Source organism: Musa acuminata, chromosome BXJ1-7 (assembly GCF_036884655.1).
Source record: "Musa acuminata AAA Group cultivar baxijiao chromosome BXJ1-7, Cavendish_Baxijiao_AAA, whole genome shotgun sequence".
Classification (NCBI taxonomy): Eukaryota; Viridiplantae; Streptophyta; class Magnoliopsida; order Zingiberales; family Musaceae; genus Musa; species Musa acuminata.
Genome location: NC_088333.1, coordinates 43,128,953 through 43,145,000, shown reverse-complemented (window position 1 = coordinate 43,145,000; position 16,048 = coordinate 43,128,953). Strand labels below are relative to the sequence as shown.

Genomic DNA, 16,048 nt, shown 5'->3' with positions numbered 1-16,048 from the left:
TGCTGGTACATATATTCACAGCTGGGATAAGATGGGATTTGGAAGTATTGTATTGTTGGCTAAAGTTGAAATCTCACTGAAATCAATGTTTCTATCATTTACTCATCAATTTATGTGCAACTATTCTGGAAACAACATTCGAGCACAAGCAATCGATGAGGAAAAAAGCTTGCAAGTCCATGGATCATAAATACCAGTTTTTACACACACAATGACTACTTTAGAGGCTTTTTTATGTGTCAAAGGAGCCGAAGAACCATTTTATCCACAACGGCGATGGGATTTACAAGAAAAGGGATTTTTCGATTGAGGCCAGCCACTGCTAGTGCTTTTGGGTTTTAAGTTCTCATGAAAGGGAAACACATGTAGAACTTGTAATGGAGGAGGACCACTTAACACCCAACTTAGTATACTTTTATTGCAATCTAGGCAACAAAATAAAGCTTGTACACTTGACCATAAATATGCCAGCTTAAAGAAAGATAATACAGTTCACTATATCAAAATATCACAGCAAAATCAGCAAACTACAATGTATTAGCACAGATGGAAATTGGGAGTACCTTTTTGGTGTTTGAATATCCTTTCGTTCCTCGGACAAACTTCTTCGATATTGAATTACCAGTAGATACAGACAGCACCACAAAATGAATGCTGCTTGCGCTGCACATTGCCACTCGAAACTGACCAGCCATGTGATATCTTCACACGTTAACCGGTTGTCAAAAATGTATCAGCATAACGGAAGAACTACTCAGCAGTAGAACATCAGCTTCTTGACATTGTCTCTGAGCTTTGGCAGCGGTGCCGTCTGTAAAGGTCCAGCTCTAGATAGTGTCGATCTTGTGAATGTCGTGGAATCAGACCTGTCTAGATACAATCTGCCTCTATACGCAGCAAGATGAGCATAATATGCAGGGGGTGCAAGAGAAACTGGTTTGGTGCACCTGACAAATGTATAGCAGAGGTTGTGGATCAGTTTCTGCACTTCGTCAGATTTGAACTGGTTCTCATCCCATAGAACATGATAGTGGGTGGGTCTACTTGTCCCCTTCATCCCCCAGTGACTACATAGGTAGAAATCGAATTCCCTTGGATGGGTAATCACCGTATCCACGACGGTTCCTGGTGGTATGTTTTCGTCAGAGAATTGGCCATAAGAAGCTTTCTTTTCATTGAAGAAGAGCCTTGTGTGGTGTCTTTTCTGGACTACAAGAAATGTAATGGTAGGCTTGTAATTGAAAAATCTCAAGCAAGCTACTCTAATGGCCTGCAGTTCTTCCTTCAGCACCTTATGAAACATGGTCTCGCTTACGCCATCTCTGAAGAAAATAATTCTTTTGGGAAGTTTTTTGACTGCAAAAAGGAACTCCTCAATTAGCTCACCAACCATAGCCTCGAGGTCTTCGATGATTTCTTGCCGATGAGTCTGTGATCTCATCCTCGAAATGTACTTATTTGCTGCAGGCCAGTTCATACTTCCAACGACAGCCGCGACGGATGGGCTAACATCATCCAGTGGATGCGGGTGTGTAACATCTGCACCCATAAAGATGGCAGGCTCATCCTCTGAGAAAATTCTAGGTAGTTGGCAGGGTAGAGTATTATATAACACCACATTGCAGCCACCAAGCTTAGCATTGATTTTCAGGGATAAATTGGCCAGGAATTGTGAACTAAGCTTAGTCAGATTGGAATATAAGCAACACTGACTTATGACACCTATAACTGTCTCGGCAATTCTCTTTAAGTCAGCATATCCTCTATGCTTTTTTTCCATTATACAGATGACCAGTTGCAGGTTTCCTGAAGCAGCTTCATGGAGTTTTTTGAGTTTATTTTCCAGAGCGGACACGTTGTTCAGAACTTGAATCTGCTCAAATGATGGGTTGACAATAGTTTTCTTATTCAGAAATATTCCAAGCTGCTCGCATCTGTATGAGAGTTGGCTTATGAACTTCGGAATGCAGGACCGCTGTTCTGGTGTTCCACCAAAACTTATCAAAGCCCACCTTCTGATATGGCTGCCTTCAGCCACGTGACTGTCGAGCAAGTTCCACTGTCGGTCATATCGAGATGGAGTTATATCTCTAACCTGCCCACCATCACCGAGCTTGAGTTTGGGAGGTTCAAGAACTCTTCCGCAAAGTTGTGTCATCTCGCGAGAAACTTGAAGCTGGAACTGAGCTGCATAAAGCCCACTGCGATGAAGAAAATTAAACTCGCATTACACATTTATGTAATTATGAGCCAAATAATTGATAGATGTTATGACGTCCAACAACCTCCACAATCTAGCCAACTTTTGAAGGTCCAGCAATCATTCTATTCACCCTCAATAAGAGAAAAGAAATTTTCATGTCCACATAATTTACCTTGCTGGGCCAACTCTTCCCCCCATGACGCCATTGATCATGTCCTTCCGTTCACCAGGTCGTTGGCAGCCCATCTTCAGAATCCTCGAAGCCTGCTCATCAGAAAGTTTTCCGAGGAACTTCTGGCCTTCACAAACCATACAGAGCTCCATCGGTAGATAACATGGTTTACTTTTGCTGATCTGCAAGCATGGAAGGTTTCTAAATTGTATGTCATGGTTGTATTGATCCTTGAAATAATCAACCAACATCAGGTACTTTCCATCTCTGTCTCTGAACTTGAGATTCTCCGTCACTTCATCGGTCAGGCTATAAACTCGGTATCTCTGATCTGTTTCCCGGTGGCAGACAAAGATTCTAATGTTTTTCAAAGCCTTCTCCACTTCCTTTTTCTCTTCTCCTATCAATCCCCTGGTTTTCTTATGCGAGAGATCTCGTAAAAAGTCGCAACGCTTTTGTAGGTAAGGGATGATGCCAATGCTCTCATGAAAAGCTGTCACACAGAAATCAACATTGAGGGAGAGGCCTTGTTTTGTTGGTCTAAGACTCTGAAAGAAGCCTCTCATTCCGACAACACCACCACCAATGTCTTTTGCTCCAGCCGTGGTGTTCGAGTACAATGATCTCTCCATCTGAATGCAATTCTCTGTTGCATTCTCACGCAAGACAACATCCAACGCATGGAGATAGTCTTGAGGAAGAGAAGCTCCATCTTCCTCTTCTTTCAAAAATTTGCTCAGTTCCTCTCCATTCAACTTGGAAGCTAGTCTTATATTTACCCTGAACAGCTTAGATTTCTTGTTTTCAAGGAGCACACTGCCACCTTCATCACGCACGTGCTTTGTCACCGGGATTGGTAGACTTATGAAGAACTCGAGCTTGTGCTCTTGGAATTCGACTGGACTGTACAAATTCTTGCGGCCATCAAAAACCGGCAGCGCACCAGAAAGAATGTCTGAGTTGTCCTCTACGAGTTTCCTCTTGATCATTCGAGCGATTTCCTTGGAGGGGCGGGGAGAAATATTCACATCATAATGGTAGATTTTCTGCAAGGGATCAAACCGTACCAGAAAGTGATTTGCAAGAAGGTGAATGACAGGCCCCTCCGCACCACCGGAATCAGGCCTCCTGGTGGCAACCAATGCTTGTGGATCAGCCACCGGTTTCGAGTGACAGTCTACGCATTTTCCACCCATGTCGGAGATCTTAATTTCAGGCATCAAGTCGGTTTGCGGTCTGATCAACTTGATATCTGCTGAAAAAAATTCATGGTTTGAATGCTACGATGTATCACAAGAACAGGAAGTAGACGCCAACAATAAGCAATGTGTGTACTCAAAAGAAATCCAATGACAAGTCCATGAAGGATTGGGGAAATATAGAACCAAGATTATACATCTGAGGATAATTAATTCCATTAGAGAAAAGTTTTTGCTTTTTGGGAAAAAGAAACATGATGAGAGCAGAAGTTGAAGCTTTTAAGGTAAGTCGGAACTGTTTTACTAACTTTCTTTCCCTATTACTTGAAGAGACAAACCATGCTCTTAACACTAATGTCCTCTTGAAGAAGTGAAAGGATTGACATGTACAAATGCATTGTGGTTGTCCTACAAGAGTTGCAGGTGTGCTTGTTTTTGTTTGCTTTGCGACCTCCCCCTCCCCCCCACCCTTCTCGTGCACCTCAGTCAAAAGTTTTTGTGGCTTGTCATCCGATAAACAGGAGCTACGGATAACAAAAAGTGCAAGCATGGAACAGTAGAGAATTCCCAACCAACAAGTATGCATCAATAGCCATGAGTACAAGCGAGAAGAAGAAGAAGCAGAAAATACCTGGAGGAAGCGGTAAGACTGCAACCTGTGCCTCCAAAGGTTTCTCCTTCCGCCAGGCTCGGTGGATGTGAGCTCTTGGTTTGGGGTTTATGCTATGAGGGAGAGTACATATCGGAGGGATGTGAAGCAGCACCGGCGGAGGCAAAGGGAGAGGAAGAGGGAGGGGCAGAAGAGCCGGGTAAGCCTGGTATTTCCTGCTGTGGCAGGAGCCATCTTGGAGGTGGGTAAGCTGATGAGGGTTGCACAGCTCCACAAGCTTGGTGGGATGAGGCCTCCCTTCCATTGGGCTACTGCATTCCTTCCTGTTAGCCCTCTTGGCATCCTTGGCCTCTTCCATTTCCTCTCTCTCTCTCTCTCTCAGTTGAGCTATCTCCCAGTCCCTTGTATCCTTTGTTTGTCTATGTAGGATGGGAAGAGCATGAAGATGATGAAGAGACAGACAGAGAGGATGTAAGCAGAGATGCTGAACTCAGGACAACAAAAGGTGGAGCCATGGGGAGCAGAAGTGATTATTAACATGTCAGGAAGGGATGAGAGAAGATCCATTGGGTCTTAAAAGTATCTTCACTCTGCTGCTGCTGCTGCTGCAGCTGCTGCTACTCTCCTGTACTAAATTCTCAAAGTGGGTATATTTTTCTTTTTCTTATGGCTGCAGTAAATACCAAGGCCAAGGAAGGGCCTTTGGGTTTCCTTAAAAGATTGAAAGAAATGGCAGCATTGATTAAGGGGCAGTAGTTTATTCTACTTGGAGGACACTTATTTAATGCCTACACAACAGACACATTGGTCCATCTCATGATATAAAGGTATCCTTGGGTAAACTATGTTTGAAGTCAAAGGGGAAGTAGGAAAAGAGAGTGTAAGAAGAGCAAATGGCAAAAGGACATCATTATCCTGCTCTTTCCCTGTTGCTGTCCAGCTCTGCTGTGAGAGCTATTAGGTGCTCTAAAGCTCATTTTGCCCAAAGTGAATGCTCCTTCCTTCCTACTGCCATTTGGATTAAGAGCTAATCAAATGATATCAAGAGAGTGGGCTCTCTCATCTTTTCTAGTTTAGTGTTTAATCAAGAGCTAGCCAATGTCACCTTTTCCAATGCTAGTTTTGTGGATCCTCCCTGGCCAACTTACTTACAACTGTTACTGTCAGTCTTTTCATCTTTCCTAAACCTTGGACCAACTAGTCATTGCTTACTTAGTAACTCTATATTTCTTTGTCCCTCTTAAACCTTCCTGTAAAAAACATTTGCAATATTTATCTTTTTGGAACATATATTTGGCATTGTTCTCATGTTTTCCTGAGTATATTCACAAAAAACAACATTGTCCTAAATGTTCATTTATTATATAAATTTTAATTCCAATTTTAGTTTACAAAATTCAGTACAACTGGCTGAGATTAGTTTTCTTTTGCTGCCTTAAATTCAATCCATGGTGGCATTTTGCTCCTTTTCTTTTCCTCAGGAAATATCAGATGAGGGCTAACGTAAATAAAATAAATAAATGCTAATAGTTGGGCCAAAACCCACCTAAGTATTGTCCTATCCTTTGATATATAAAGGATATAGAATATATATATATATATATATATATATATATATACAACTTAATTAATAATTTTCTCATCTCCTCATTTTAGCTCATGTCATCGTCATGAATCACTTAAGTCATTTATGATTTAATCGTGTCTAAAATAACTCTTACATTTTGAAAAACATAATATATACGCTCCTCACACGTTATCTCTGAGTTAATAGACATTAGAATATGCTTACGTAACATGTTAACTTATAATAAATTATTAATATAATGATATATATAATTTAAGTTTAACAAACAGTTAAGATTTATCTTATCGAGGAAGATGAAGATGAAGCAATGGATATCGTAGCGATGAACGAAGGTAGAAAGATAAAGGTAAGAGAGATCGAAGACAAAGATGAAGAGAGCTAGACCGCCATGTTATAAGCACGATTGATAAGAGTGCAAGAGAGGACGAAGTAGAAGACAATGAGAACGAATATGTCCAAGAAAAGAAAGAGGGGCTAGAAGACTACTGTGTGTCTAACATCGACGCACATTTATATAAAACAAGACCGAAAGCTCCTTAGCTCGTCATTAATACGAAAGAGGCTACATGAGTATGATGTCTTGTTAGGCATCAGTGGCTCGGTACTGCTATTGGTGATCACCTCCGCAACGACACCTCCTCCCATCATCGATGGTGATATCAATTTTTTTAAAAAAATACTTAAATTATATATCATTATATTAATGATTTATTATGAATCAACGTATCTAACATATATTAACTTAGACATAATGGATAAAATTTATATATTATATTTTTAAAAAATATAAAAAAAATTAGATATAAATAAATTATATCCAAAATTATAAGGGTTAAAATAGACTTTAACCCCAATTAAAAAGCATTACTATCGCTACTGTCATGCATGTTCCTTTCTTTTTGTTTGCTTTGAGCATCGTGCATAAAACAAATACCAACCATCGCCACTTGCTCTTACCCCTCACCATCATCACTACCAGTGCTACTGCCGACTTCAGCATCACCATCATAATTACTTCTGCCATCGCTTTGAATTCCACGCTTCCTATTTTGACCTTCATCACCGAAGAACAAAAGAGAAGGAAGAGAAAGGTAACGGCATGCTTCATTAGAATCACGCAATGAAATAGTGCAAGTAGGTCACATCACAAAACGAGTTGAATCAAACTACTGATGCAAAAAAGACTTGTGATTATATATGAAAATAGATTTTGTGGTTGCTCCAAAGGATCTCTTACAAGATCTAATAAAGAAATAGCAACAAAACAGGGGGGAGATCATTGCAAGCATCCATAGGCATGAGTTTGAGAGAGGACACATCATATCATTCTTGTCCCTATGCCATCTCGCCACACATTTCATTCATCTCTGCCTAACTTCTATCACTTCCATGTCTCATTTTTGGCAAACAGAGTGGGCATCTGATGGGACATACACTGGGGCAATGCACTTCTAGGAAACCTATTCCATGTTGTCCCAATTAATTCAGTAGTTCTTAGGTGTTTATGAACGTATGATTGTCGCATTCTTTCTCTCTCAAAAAATGGTGACTCTGTCATCATTTCAGTAGCTATGTTGTCATCTTGCACTTGACTAGGCTCTACCAGCTTGGCATATTAAAAATGACCACCAAAAACTAACACAAAGGTCAAACATACTCTTTGCATTATCACATTGACATTTAGGCAGATATCAGCCAAGGTAGGTTCATCAAAAGTATTCTGAAAACTTCAAGATAACAGTTAGAAAGTGGTGCTACTGAGGGTTTTATAAACATAGCATTGGAGGAAGTTCTACCATTGTAAGGGCATCAGACAGAACAATCCTATAAAATCAAGTAATTATGCTTTTTAATTCCCACATTCTCAATCGTAAATTACTTTCCTGGAATCTCATATGACAAACTTTGAGCCACTAAATTCACTTACCTAAAAGAATTTATTACTCAAGCCTTCATCCAGCTGAGTGAAGATACAAATCTCCCTTATTTTCCCTTGAATTCTATATGACAAATCTTTTAAGTCCCTCCAGTTCTCTTCCAGTGAAGTGACAACTTTTTAGCATAGCAATCGAAACCTTGTCCAGCTGACTGAAAGTAGGAACAGGACTTTAGCCCCAGCCCAAGGCCTTGACCTGAGCCCAACCACAGCCCATAATTCATGAGCCCATATCATCTTACACAAGTGATGTGTGATGACATATTGTTTAGGTAGACTTGTGTTTATTAACATATTTTCTGGTTCGATCACTTTTCGACTTGAATAGTTCGATCAAGGAACGAATCCATGGGGCAACAACAAAGAGTAAAACTTTCTACGGCAAATCAAAGATGCCCTGGGCTCGCTTATACCTCTAACACTAGGATGAACAATAAGAAGCAGCAAACAGATGTATGTAAACTCATGCATAAATCTGAATACCAAGTCTCGGGTCACTAAGATGACTATCCACCTACCCGACATTACAGCAAACAGATGACAGATGTGTGACTAGAAGAATCAAAAGAAGCGATGTTACCAACGGAGAAGTGATCGGAGGCTGAACTTAACCAGACGCTGGTTCGACGGACGCGGCTTCCTCGCCAGCACCATCGGTGATGGAGGCGGTCACAGCTGGCGCCGAATCCACATCGCCAAAGGAGGTAGATGAGACGACGGAGGCCCTCGACTCGACGGAATCGATCGCGCGATTGCTGATCTCCTTAGAGTAGATCTGGAGGACCGTCAGCCCAGTGGCGTCGGAATGGGAGACGGCGAAGGCCTTCTGCTCGATGAGGCGGCGGATGCCTCCTCGATGGGGACAACGCGGTGGCGATTGGTGAGGACGGAGGGGGAGGAGAGGGTCCCGGCCAGGAGCCGGATCACGGCGTCCAGCGTCCGCTGAGACGGCGGCCAGATGTTGAAGGAAACGGCGTCAATCTTGGCACCGTCGCGTACCTTGGCGGGATTTGCCGCTTCGCCGTCTCCCGCCATGTGTGGTCTGCGATGTGTTTGATCGAGAGGAGGGTTATTTATAGTCTTGAAACAAATGTGGGCTATTAATGGGCCGTCATTTTAACTTGTTTGCCTAGTAGGATCACACTCTTCAGATCATGGAAGGCATTGCAATATAAAATCTTTTATGTTTTGAGCAATTTTAAAAAAAACTCCTTGAGATTTTATTAAAGAGACATCATATTTTTTAAAAAATTATATAATAATACCTTTAAATTGGACTATTTTAAGCCACTAATTTGATTCGATATGAACAATTTGAATAGGGTCTTGTCTGATCACAATAGATCGGGTCAGAGTTTATTAAATCTATGAGCAAGTGTAACCCGAGTGTAATTTAAAAGTAACCAAGGTATTTTTATCAAAACAATTCAAATTTATTTAGAACTAATGATACATCATTCTAACATATTTAGCATTATTTTTTATTATTCTATGATAAATAAATTTTTAAAGATGATATTTTTGGATTGAATCAAATGTAACCCATTGAATTTTTATCAAATATATGTAAACTTCTCTAAGACTACTAAGGTGATATGATAATACATTTAGTATCATTTTTTTTTTTGTAAGAATTTACAGTAATTAATTTTATAATAAGATATTTTAATAAAGTGTAACTCTTTCAATTTTCATCAAACCTATTAAAACTTCTTACGAACTACTAGAGCGAGATGTTAATATGTTTATTATTATTATTTATTATTATTATTTTATATATATATAAATTTATGATAATTAATTTTTGAAATAAAATATTTTTTGTTAAATCTATAATCAAATGTAACTCTTTAAATTTTCACCAAACCTACAATATCTATAAAACTATTACAATGAGTTATAATATATTTATTATCATTGCAATGAGTTCTATTACAATGACTTTTTATTTTAGTAAATCACCCCCATGCAAAATAAGTTAATAAGAGGAAGACTGTTGCATGAAGTTTAACTCGGGAACGCTCAAAGCTGTGGTAAGACATCCATCATGGCTTGGCGTGGCTTGCACAAGACCTCCAAGGGAATGGCTTTGGGCATGCTGAGCCCCTCGCCTTCATTGAGATCCACCTCCTCCTCTCCGAGTCTCTTCCACTCAAAGCACTGGACCAGCGACGCAATCACTAGTCCAACAGCCTTCATAGCCATTGCTTCCCCTGGGCATCGTCTTCTTCCAACCCCAAAGGGGACATACTTGTACCCTTCTCCTTCTCCGCTCTCGAACCTCTCCGGCTTGAACTCTGCGGGATCCGTCCACAACGCGGGATCTCTGTGCATCTTGTAGGCATTGACTATCAACATGGTGCCTCGCGGGACGTGGAAGCCTCCTATGCTGCACTCCATTGTTGACTCGCGTGGAACCAGAAGTGGCCCTGGTGGGAACAGCCTGAGGGTCTCTCGGATGACATTGTTGAGATAGCAAAGCTGAGGGAGGTCGGAATCAATCACCAGGCGCTGATGCCCCACATGAGCCTCTATCTCATCGTGAACCTTCTTCAGGGCCTCAGGATGGTTGAGGAGGAGTGACATCGCCCACTCCATGGTTACACTTGAGGTATCAAACCCGGCAAATATGAGAACCTGGACACAACAAAAGAAAGAAGAAGAGGAAAAACATATCATGCTGAATGGTTTTGTTGAGTTTTTGGTTTAGTACCGAAGCAGATCAATTTAAATGATTCTTTTCATTTATAATAAAAATACAATCAGTTCATGTGAGCATAAAAATCATAATATGTTACTGTAAAAAATTTTAATATCAAAATATAAAATTAAATAACAATAGAACTAAATTTATGATACGTATCTTTCGATGCTATTAAGAAAATATTTATCTTATTTACGAGCGCATCGTCATCGGATCCAAAAGCTATAGTGATACCGATCTAAACTCGGTATCGCTATTACTATCCTTCATAAAAATGAAATAAGAAAAAATCTATAATATCTCATCGAGTGGTTTACGTGACTAAAGAGAAAGGAGAGAAAATATATAATCTCTCAAGAATAATAATAATATCATATATTCATATATCTATTTATCCCTTTTGGGTTTTGTCTTTTTATAGACGAGAGCAAAAAGTTTAGGATAAATAATTAGAAGAGTCCCTTTCATCATCTCCTAAGTAATCATATCATAGTTGAACTTATTTCTATTAGCCAATAACCATAATCAAAATTTAATTATATTTATAATATATCTTACCTAATTAGATAAGATCATATCATCTTATGATCTCTCACTTTGACCCATTAATTAAAGATATAAAAGAAATTTAAAATCAATATAATAAAATAAAGTTTATTTAAAAATAATTTTATTTAGTTATATTCTAAAACTTAAAAAAAATATTTTACACATGTGCACAAATTTTATAAAACAAGTCAATATGTCAAATAAACATAATATTATATTAAGTTTGATTACCAATATGAGTCATAGCAATTTTATACCATCAATACTATACATCTACCATAATAATATTAGCCCTTTCTAATATAGTATAAACTAATCCTTGTAATTTATCTTGTAAGTCAATGTTGTTAATAAATTCAACCATAATATGTATATATGTAAATATAAATAAAATAGTAAAAAAAATAAATTATTTTAAGTATATAAATAAGATTATCAATTATAACATATATTCAGACATGCATCACCATATCTTTTATAAATTGCTCACAAAATTATTCATAAAAATAATTTTTTTAAACATTTTAAGTTATAAGTCCTAAGTGAATAGATTAATAATTAATATAATAAAACTTAAGTTTTTAGTCGATATTAATTGTTTATGGGCTTCTTTTTTTTCAACCATCAAGTATTTTATACCATAATACATATAATATATAGAGCTATAATAATATTTATGATTCTTAAATAAGAAAACTACTGTAATATATCATAAAATATTTTCAATAATTTGGTAATTGAATTTGACCGCAAGATAAAATTTTACAATCATAAAGCTTGATTAGTAACCTATGTCACAAAATTAACTTCTATTATTATTACTATAATAATATATTACTTTATATTTTTCTCATGAATTAACCCTCCAACTAATATAGATATAAACCATAAAATCTATTGTCCTTAAGCAGACAATATGATAAACTAAATAGAAAAACAGATAGGCATTACAGATAAATTATTCATGCGTCATAAATAAAAATCGAATAACACCTCTTCATGCGTAAAAGATACTAATAAATAGATCTAAAATATTTAATTTCATAAACATAATTTTGATATCAATTGTATGCATAAAAATTATTATATACTACTATTATATGAAAAATTTTAATGCTAAAATATAAAATTAAATAATAATATATCTAAATTTACTATACATACCTTTCGATATCATTCAAAGAGCTTTTATCTGATCTATAAACGTACCATCATCGGATCTGAAAGTTATAGCGATACTAATTTACAAGGATAATTAGACTCGTATTCTTCTTTCTTTTTATCTATGACCGTTATAAGAAATGGATTAGGGACATAGAGAAGATAAGAAAATCTATAATCTCTTATTGATTGATTTATATGACTACTGAGAGAAGATAAGAGGATATGTAATCACTCGATAATATCATATATCTACAAATCTACTTATCAATATATCATTCTCTTAGTCCCTACGACGTCATGTCCTTTTATACATAAGAATAAAGTGTATAGGATAAGTAATTAAAAGAGTCATTATATCTACGTCATCTCCTAAGGAATCAAATTATAATTAAATTTTTTTTTTCAATTAGTTGATAATCATAATCGGAATCCAATCATATTTATAATATATTTTATCAAATTAGATAGGATCATATAATCTAACATTTTAATATCTAATAAAAATAAGAAAAATATTTTCTATTTGCACAAGATCTTCTAATTTTCTTGCAAGCAGTACACTGAAAAAGACTAAGTAATTCAAAATATTCTTCGTCAGCTAAAAAAAATAAGGATGCAAATCGACATCAAAAAAATATAAATCGAAAAATTGTGAGTCCTCATATATTATATATATCTCTTGTGCATCTATCTCTATTTATCTATCTATTTTTTCACCTAGCTAGTGGAGCAACGCTCCCAACTTTGTGGTGCAATCTACCGCCAGCTATCTACTTATGCACATCTAAGTCTTCCATTCTAAATTGATCGTCCCTAGAATGCTTACATCCAATTAAACTTGATCGATCGATCATCTAAGAAATTCTATCATAATTAAATTTTATTAATTAATAATTATAATCATAATTCAATTATATTCATAATATATCTTACATAATTAGATAGGACCACATAATTTAACAGTTTAATCATCTATAAAATAAAATTTATATATTCTCCATTTTCACAAGATCTTCTTATTTTTTTGCAAGCAGGATACTAAAAAAAAATATAAAGTAATTAAAAATATTCTTCATCAACTAAAAAAATAAGGGATGCAAATCCAAATAAAAAAAATATAAGTCAAAGAATTATGAGTCTTCATATATTATATATCGAACCTACCATTACAAGTGATGCCTCTTCATATATCTTTTTTCTTTCTTTGTTTCAGCCCAATCTATCTATATGCATATCATATCAAATGGTAGCTTTTTTAGATATTATATACTTTTGTAAGGAAGGAAAGTACTATTCTGGAGTCCAATAATAACAACAAGAGTCCTACTTATGAAAGACCTTAAATTCTAGACATGGTTAGATAGCATGTTTATTTAAAGCTGTAACATGATACCTTAAATTATGATACAGTTATATTATCTTATAATATTCATATTTATTAATATTAACCACCACTGATGAAGCATGAGATCATGTTCTATTACTTACCAATATCATTCCTTTGATGATATTATCCGTGTAGTACCGAGGATCCTCCTCTTGAAGGGAGAGCATAACATCGACGAGAGTCTTGTTTGCATCATTCCTCTCCGTCCTCATCCCCTTTCGCCTCTCATCCACCATCCCCTGCAACAAAACATCCACCTCTTTCCGCATCCTTATCAGCTGCTTCTCAAGTCCGTTCAACCCTATCCACTTCAAGAATGGCAGGAATTCCTCAGGGCTCGTTGCGGCGCTCAAACGAAAAGCCTTCTTGATAACGAACGCAAAACTTTTGCCCTCCTCGTCTAACAATTCTGTTGCCGCTGACCCCCCGTTGCACTTCTTTCCGACGATCATCTCCTGCAAAGTATTCAACGTCAGCTCTGTGAAGCTCAGCCTCATGCTCACCGGCACAAACCCACGCTCTTCAGAGCGGGAGTGGAAGAAGAGGCCCCGGAGTAGCGATCGGACGTTTGCAGCGCGTATATGTGCAAGCCTGGACAAGCTGGCCAGGGAAAACAGCTGAAGGGTGGCGATGGAGCGAAGGTTGCGCCAGCTAGGGCCATAGGGGGCCACGGCAAAGGTGGTGCCGTCATAGTTTAGGTGTTTTCCGGAGAGGAGGAGGGGGCGGTTGAGAAAGGAAAGGTTGTGGCTGGCGAGGCACTCCTCCACGGTGGCGGGGGAGGAGATGACGAGAACAGGGCGAGAGCCGAGGCGGAGGAAGAGGTCGTCGCCGTGGCGATCGGCGAGGCGGGCGAGAGAGTGGTGGAGAGGAGCTCGTAGCAAGTGGACGTGACCGATGAACGGGAGACGAAGGGGGCCGCGCGGGAGCCCAAGTCCTCGTGTTCCGAGGAGCAAGCGACGGGCGATGAGGAGCAGAGGAACAACGAGGAGGAAGAGAGCACAAGCAATGCCACCAAACGCAGACATGTTGCAGTACTGTGGAGTTCGGCCTCCACCATCCTCATACTTATATCATCCAACACGTAAGAAAAGTCAACCAGCCTTGCATCTACTGTTCCAAGTATATCCACTTGGTGAAATACGTACAAAAAGACATGGCTGATTTCTTTCACGAGTTCCATCGACGTCGAGACGAGATACACGACCCTCTTCCCCGAGTAACACGGTTCACATAGCTGTGATCCGACGTGGGGTCGAGAACAACCATCCAAGCCGTGAGAAAATACGATAAATGATAAAATCATTTAGTTTATATTTTTTGAAAGGACAAAATGATCTCTTATCACTAGCAAACGTGGAACGGAGAGACTGATGGAGTCAGAAGGTTGCCGTCGCCGTCGCCGTCGGTATAAGATGACCCGGATGTGATAAATATTCGTGTGAGAAAGCGATTAATTACATACAAATATGTGAAATAAAAAAAAGAGACAAGGCTTGCATAGCTGGCAATTTAAAATTACACATGAGATCACTTTTTTTTGTTTTGCAAATAGTAATTAGTGAGGATGATTTTTTATCCTGGAATTTTGTAATGATCTAAGAAATTTTTTATTAGTCAAACTTGCTATCATCTTTAATATAAATATGTATATAATACTTTTAAATCGAATATGATTAGCCGATCAATATACATTTTAGTATTGGGCTTTGATATCCAACTCAGGATGCGTCTCAATGACTTGTGGTCCGGGCAACGAGAACACTCGTTCACTCGGGTTTCGGGGAATCCAAGGGCAGAGAGAGAGAGAGAGAGAGAGAGAGAAGAATGGCGTACACAGCGCCTCATTTCTTTTTCGTTACCTCGTGTTGCATGCATCGTCTCTTCTCTTGCTCTATCCCTATCACACAGTCCGACCCTCCACAATGCGTGACGAAGTGTTTCGAGGAGTTCGAGCTCGGAAACCGGCGCTTCGGCTCTTACTCGTCTTCTTCTTCTCCCTCCTCGTGTTCCTCGCCTTCTCGTTGGCTTCCCGAGGGAAGGAGAGCGAGAAAGCGACTGGCGCCGCGGGAGGTGGGAAGGAGGAGCTTGGACGGGTGTTCCGTCTGCCTCCGGTGCGGTCGCGGGATGACCCCGGTAAGGCTTTGCTACGTGGCAGCGAGCGGAGAGTTCCCCACGCCTCTGACCCTCTCCACAATCGTTGAGGCTCTTCTACATGTCTCTCTTTTGTGACCGCAGGCTTTTGATGTATTCTCTTTTTCTCCTTGAATCTCTTGCTGCTGTTGTTTTCCTTCTTGCCTTCAACTTCGAAAAGATCATCACCATCAATGGCGTTATATCTTCTAAGTTCTATTTCTCATCTACTTAGTGGTATGAACTATGGAACTCCCGTAGCAATTGCATTGCAGCTAAATGGGTAGACAATCAACGTTGTTCTTCCAAGTAACCTAAAGTTCTTGGTAGATTTCAGTAGCTTCGATGGTGTATACCAAATCAGGGGAGTTTAGCAGTTCATTCTTCCCACGACGTCCTCCTTTTG

The 16,048-nt window shown here is 38.6% G+C and overlaps 3 protein-coding genes across 3 annotated transcripts; all 3 read right to left on the bottom strand.

The window, feature by feature from the left end:
- Nucleotides 1–221: 221 nt before the first annotated feature.
- LOC103992903 (protein argonaute 7) lies at nt 222–4,883 on the bottom strand. Its single transcript, XM_009412802.3, has 3 exons — nt 4,206–4,883; nt 2,376–3,627; nt 222–2,201 (listed from the first exon to the last, which is right to left on the bottom strand). The coding sequence occupies exons 1-3, from the start codon at nt 4,540–4,542 to the stop codon at nt 755–757; spliced, it is 3,036 nt and encodes a 1,011-aa protein (XP_009411077.3). The 5' UTR covers nt 4,543–4,883; the 3' UTR covers nt 222–754.
- A 4,839-nt stretch (nt 4,884–9,722) lies between these two features.
- LOC135680068 ((+)-piperitol/(+)-sesamin synthase CYP81Q2-like) lies at nt 9,723–13,804 on the bottom strand. The gene is made up of 2 exons (XM_065194057.1): nt 13,614–13,804; nt 9,723–10,345 (listed from the first exon to the last, which is right to left on the bottom strand). Exons 1-2 carry the CDS (start codon nt 13,779–13,781, stop codon nt 9,731–9,733), a joined length of 783 nt encoding a protein of 260 aa, XP_065050129.1. The 5' UTR covers nt 13,782–13,804; the 3' UTR covers nt 9,723–9,730.
- A 38-nt stretch (nt 13,805–13,842) lies between these two features.
- LOC135679788 (cytochrome P450 81Q32-like) lies at nt 13,843–14,537 on the bottom strand. Its single transcript, XM_065193771.1, has 2 exons — nt 14,030–14,537; nt 13,843–13,967 (listed from the first exon to the last, which is right to left on the bottom strand). Exons 1-2 carry the CDS (start codon nt 14,535–14,537, stop codon nt 13,843–13,845), a joined length of 633 nt encoding a protein of 210 aa, XP_065049843.1.
- Between the last annotated feature and the right edge of the window lie 1,511 nt (nt 14,538–16,048).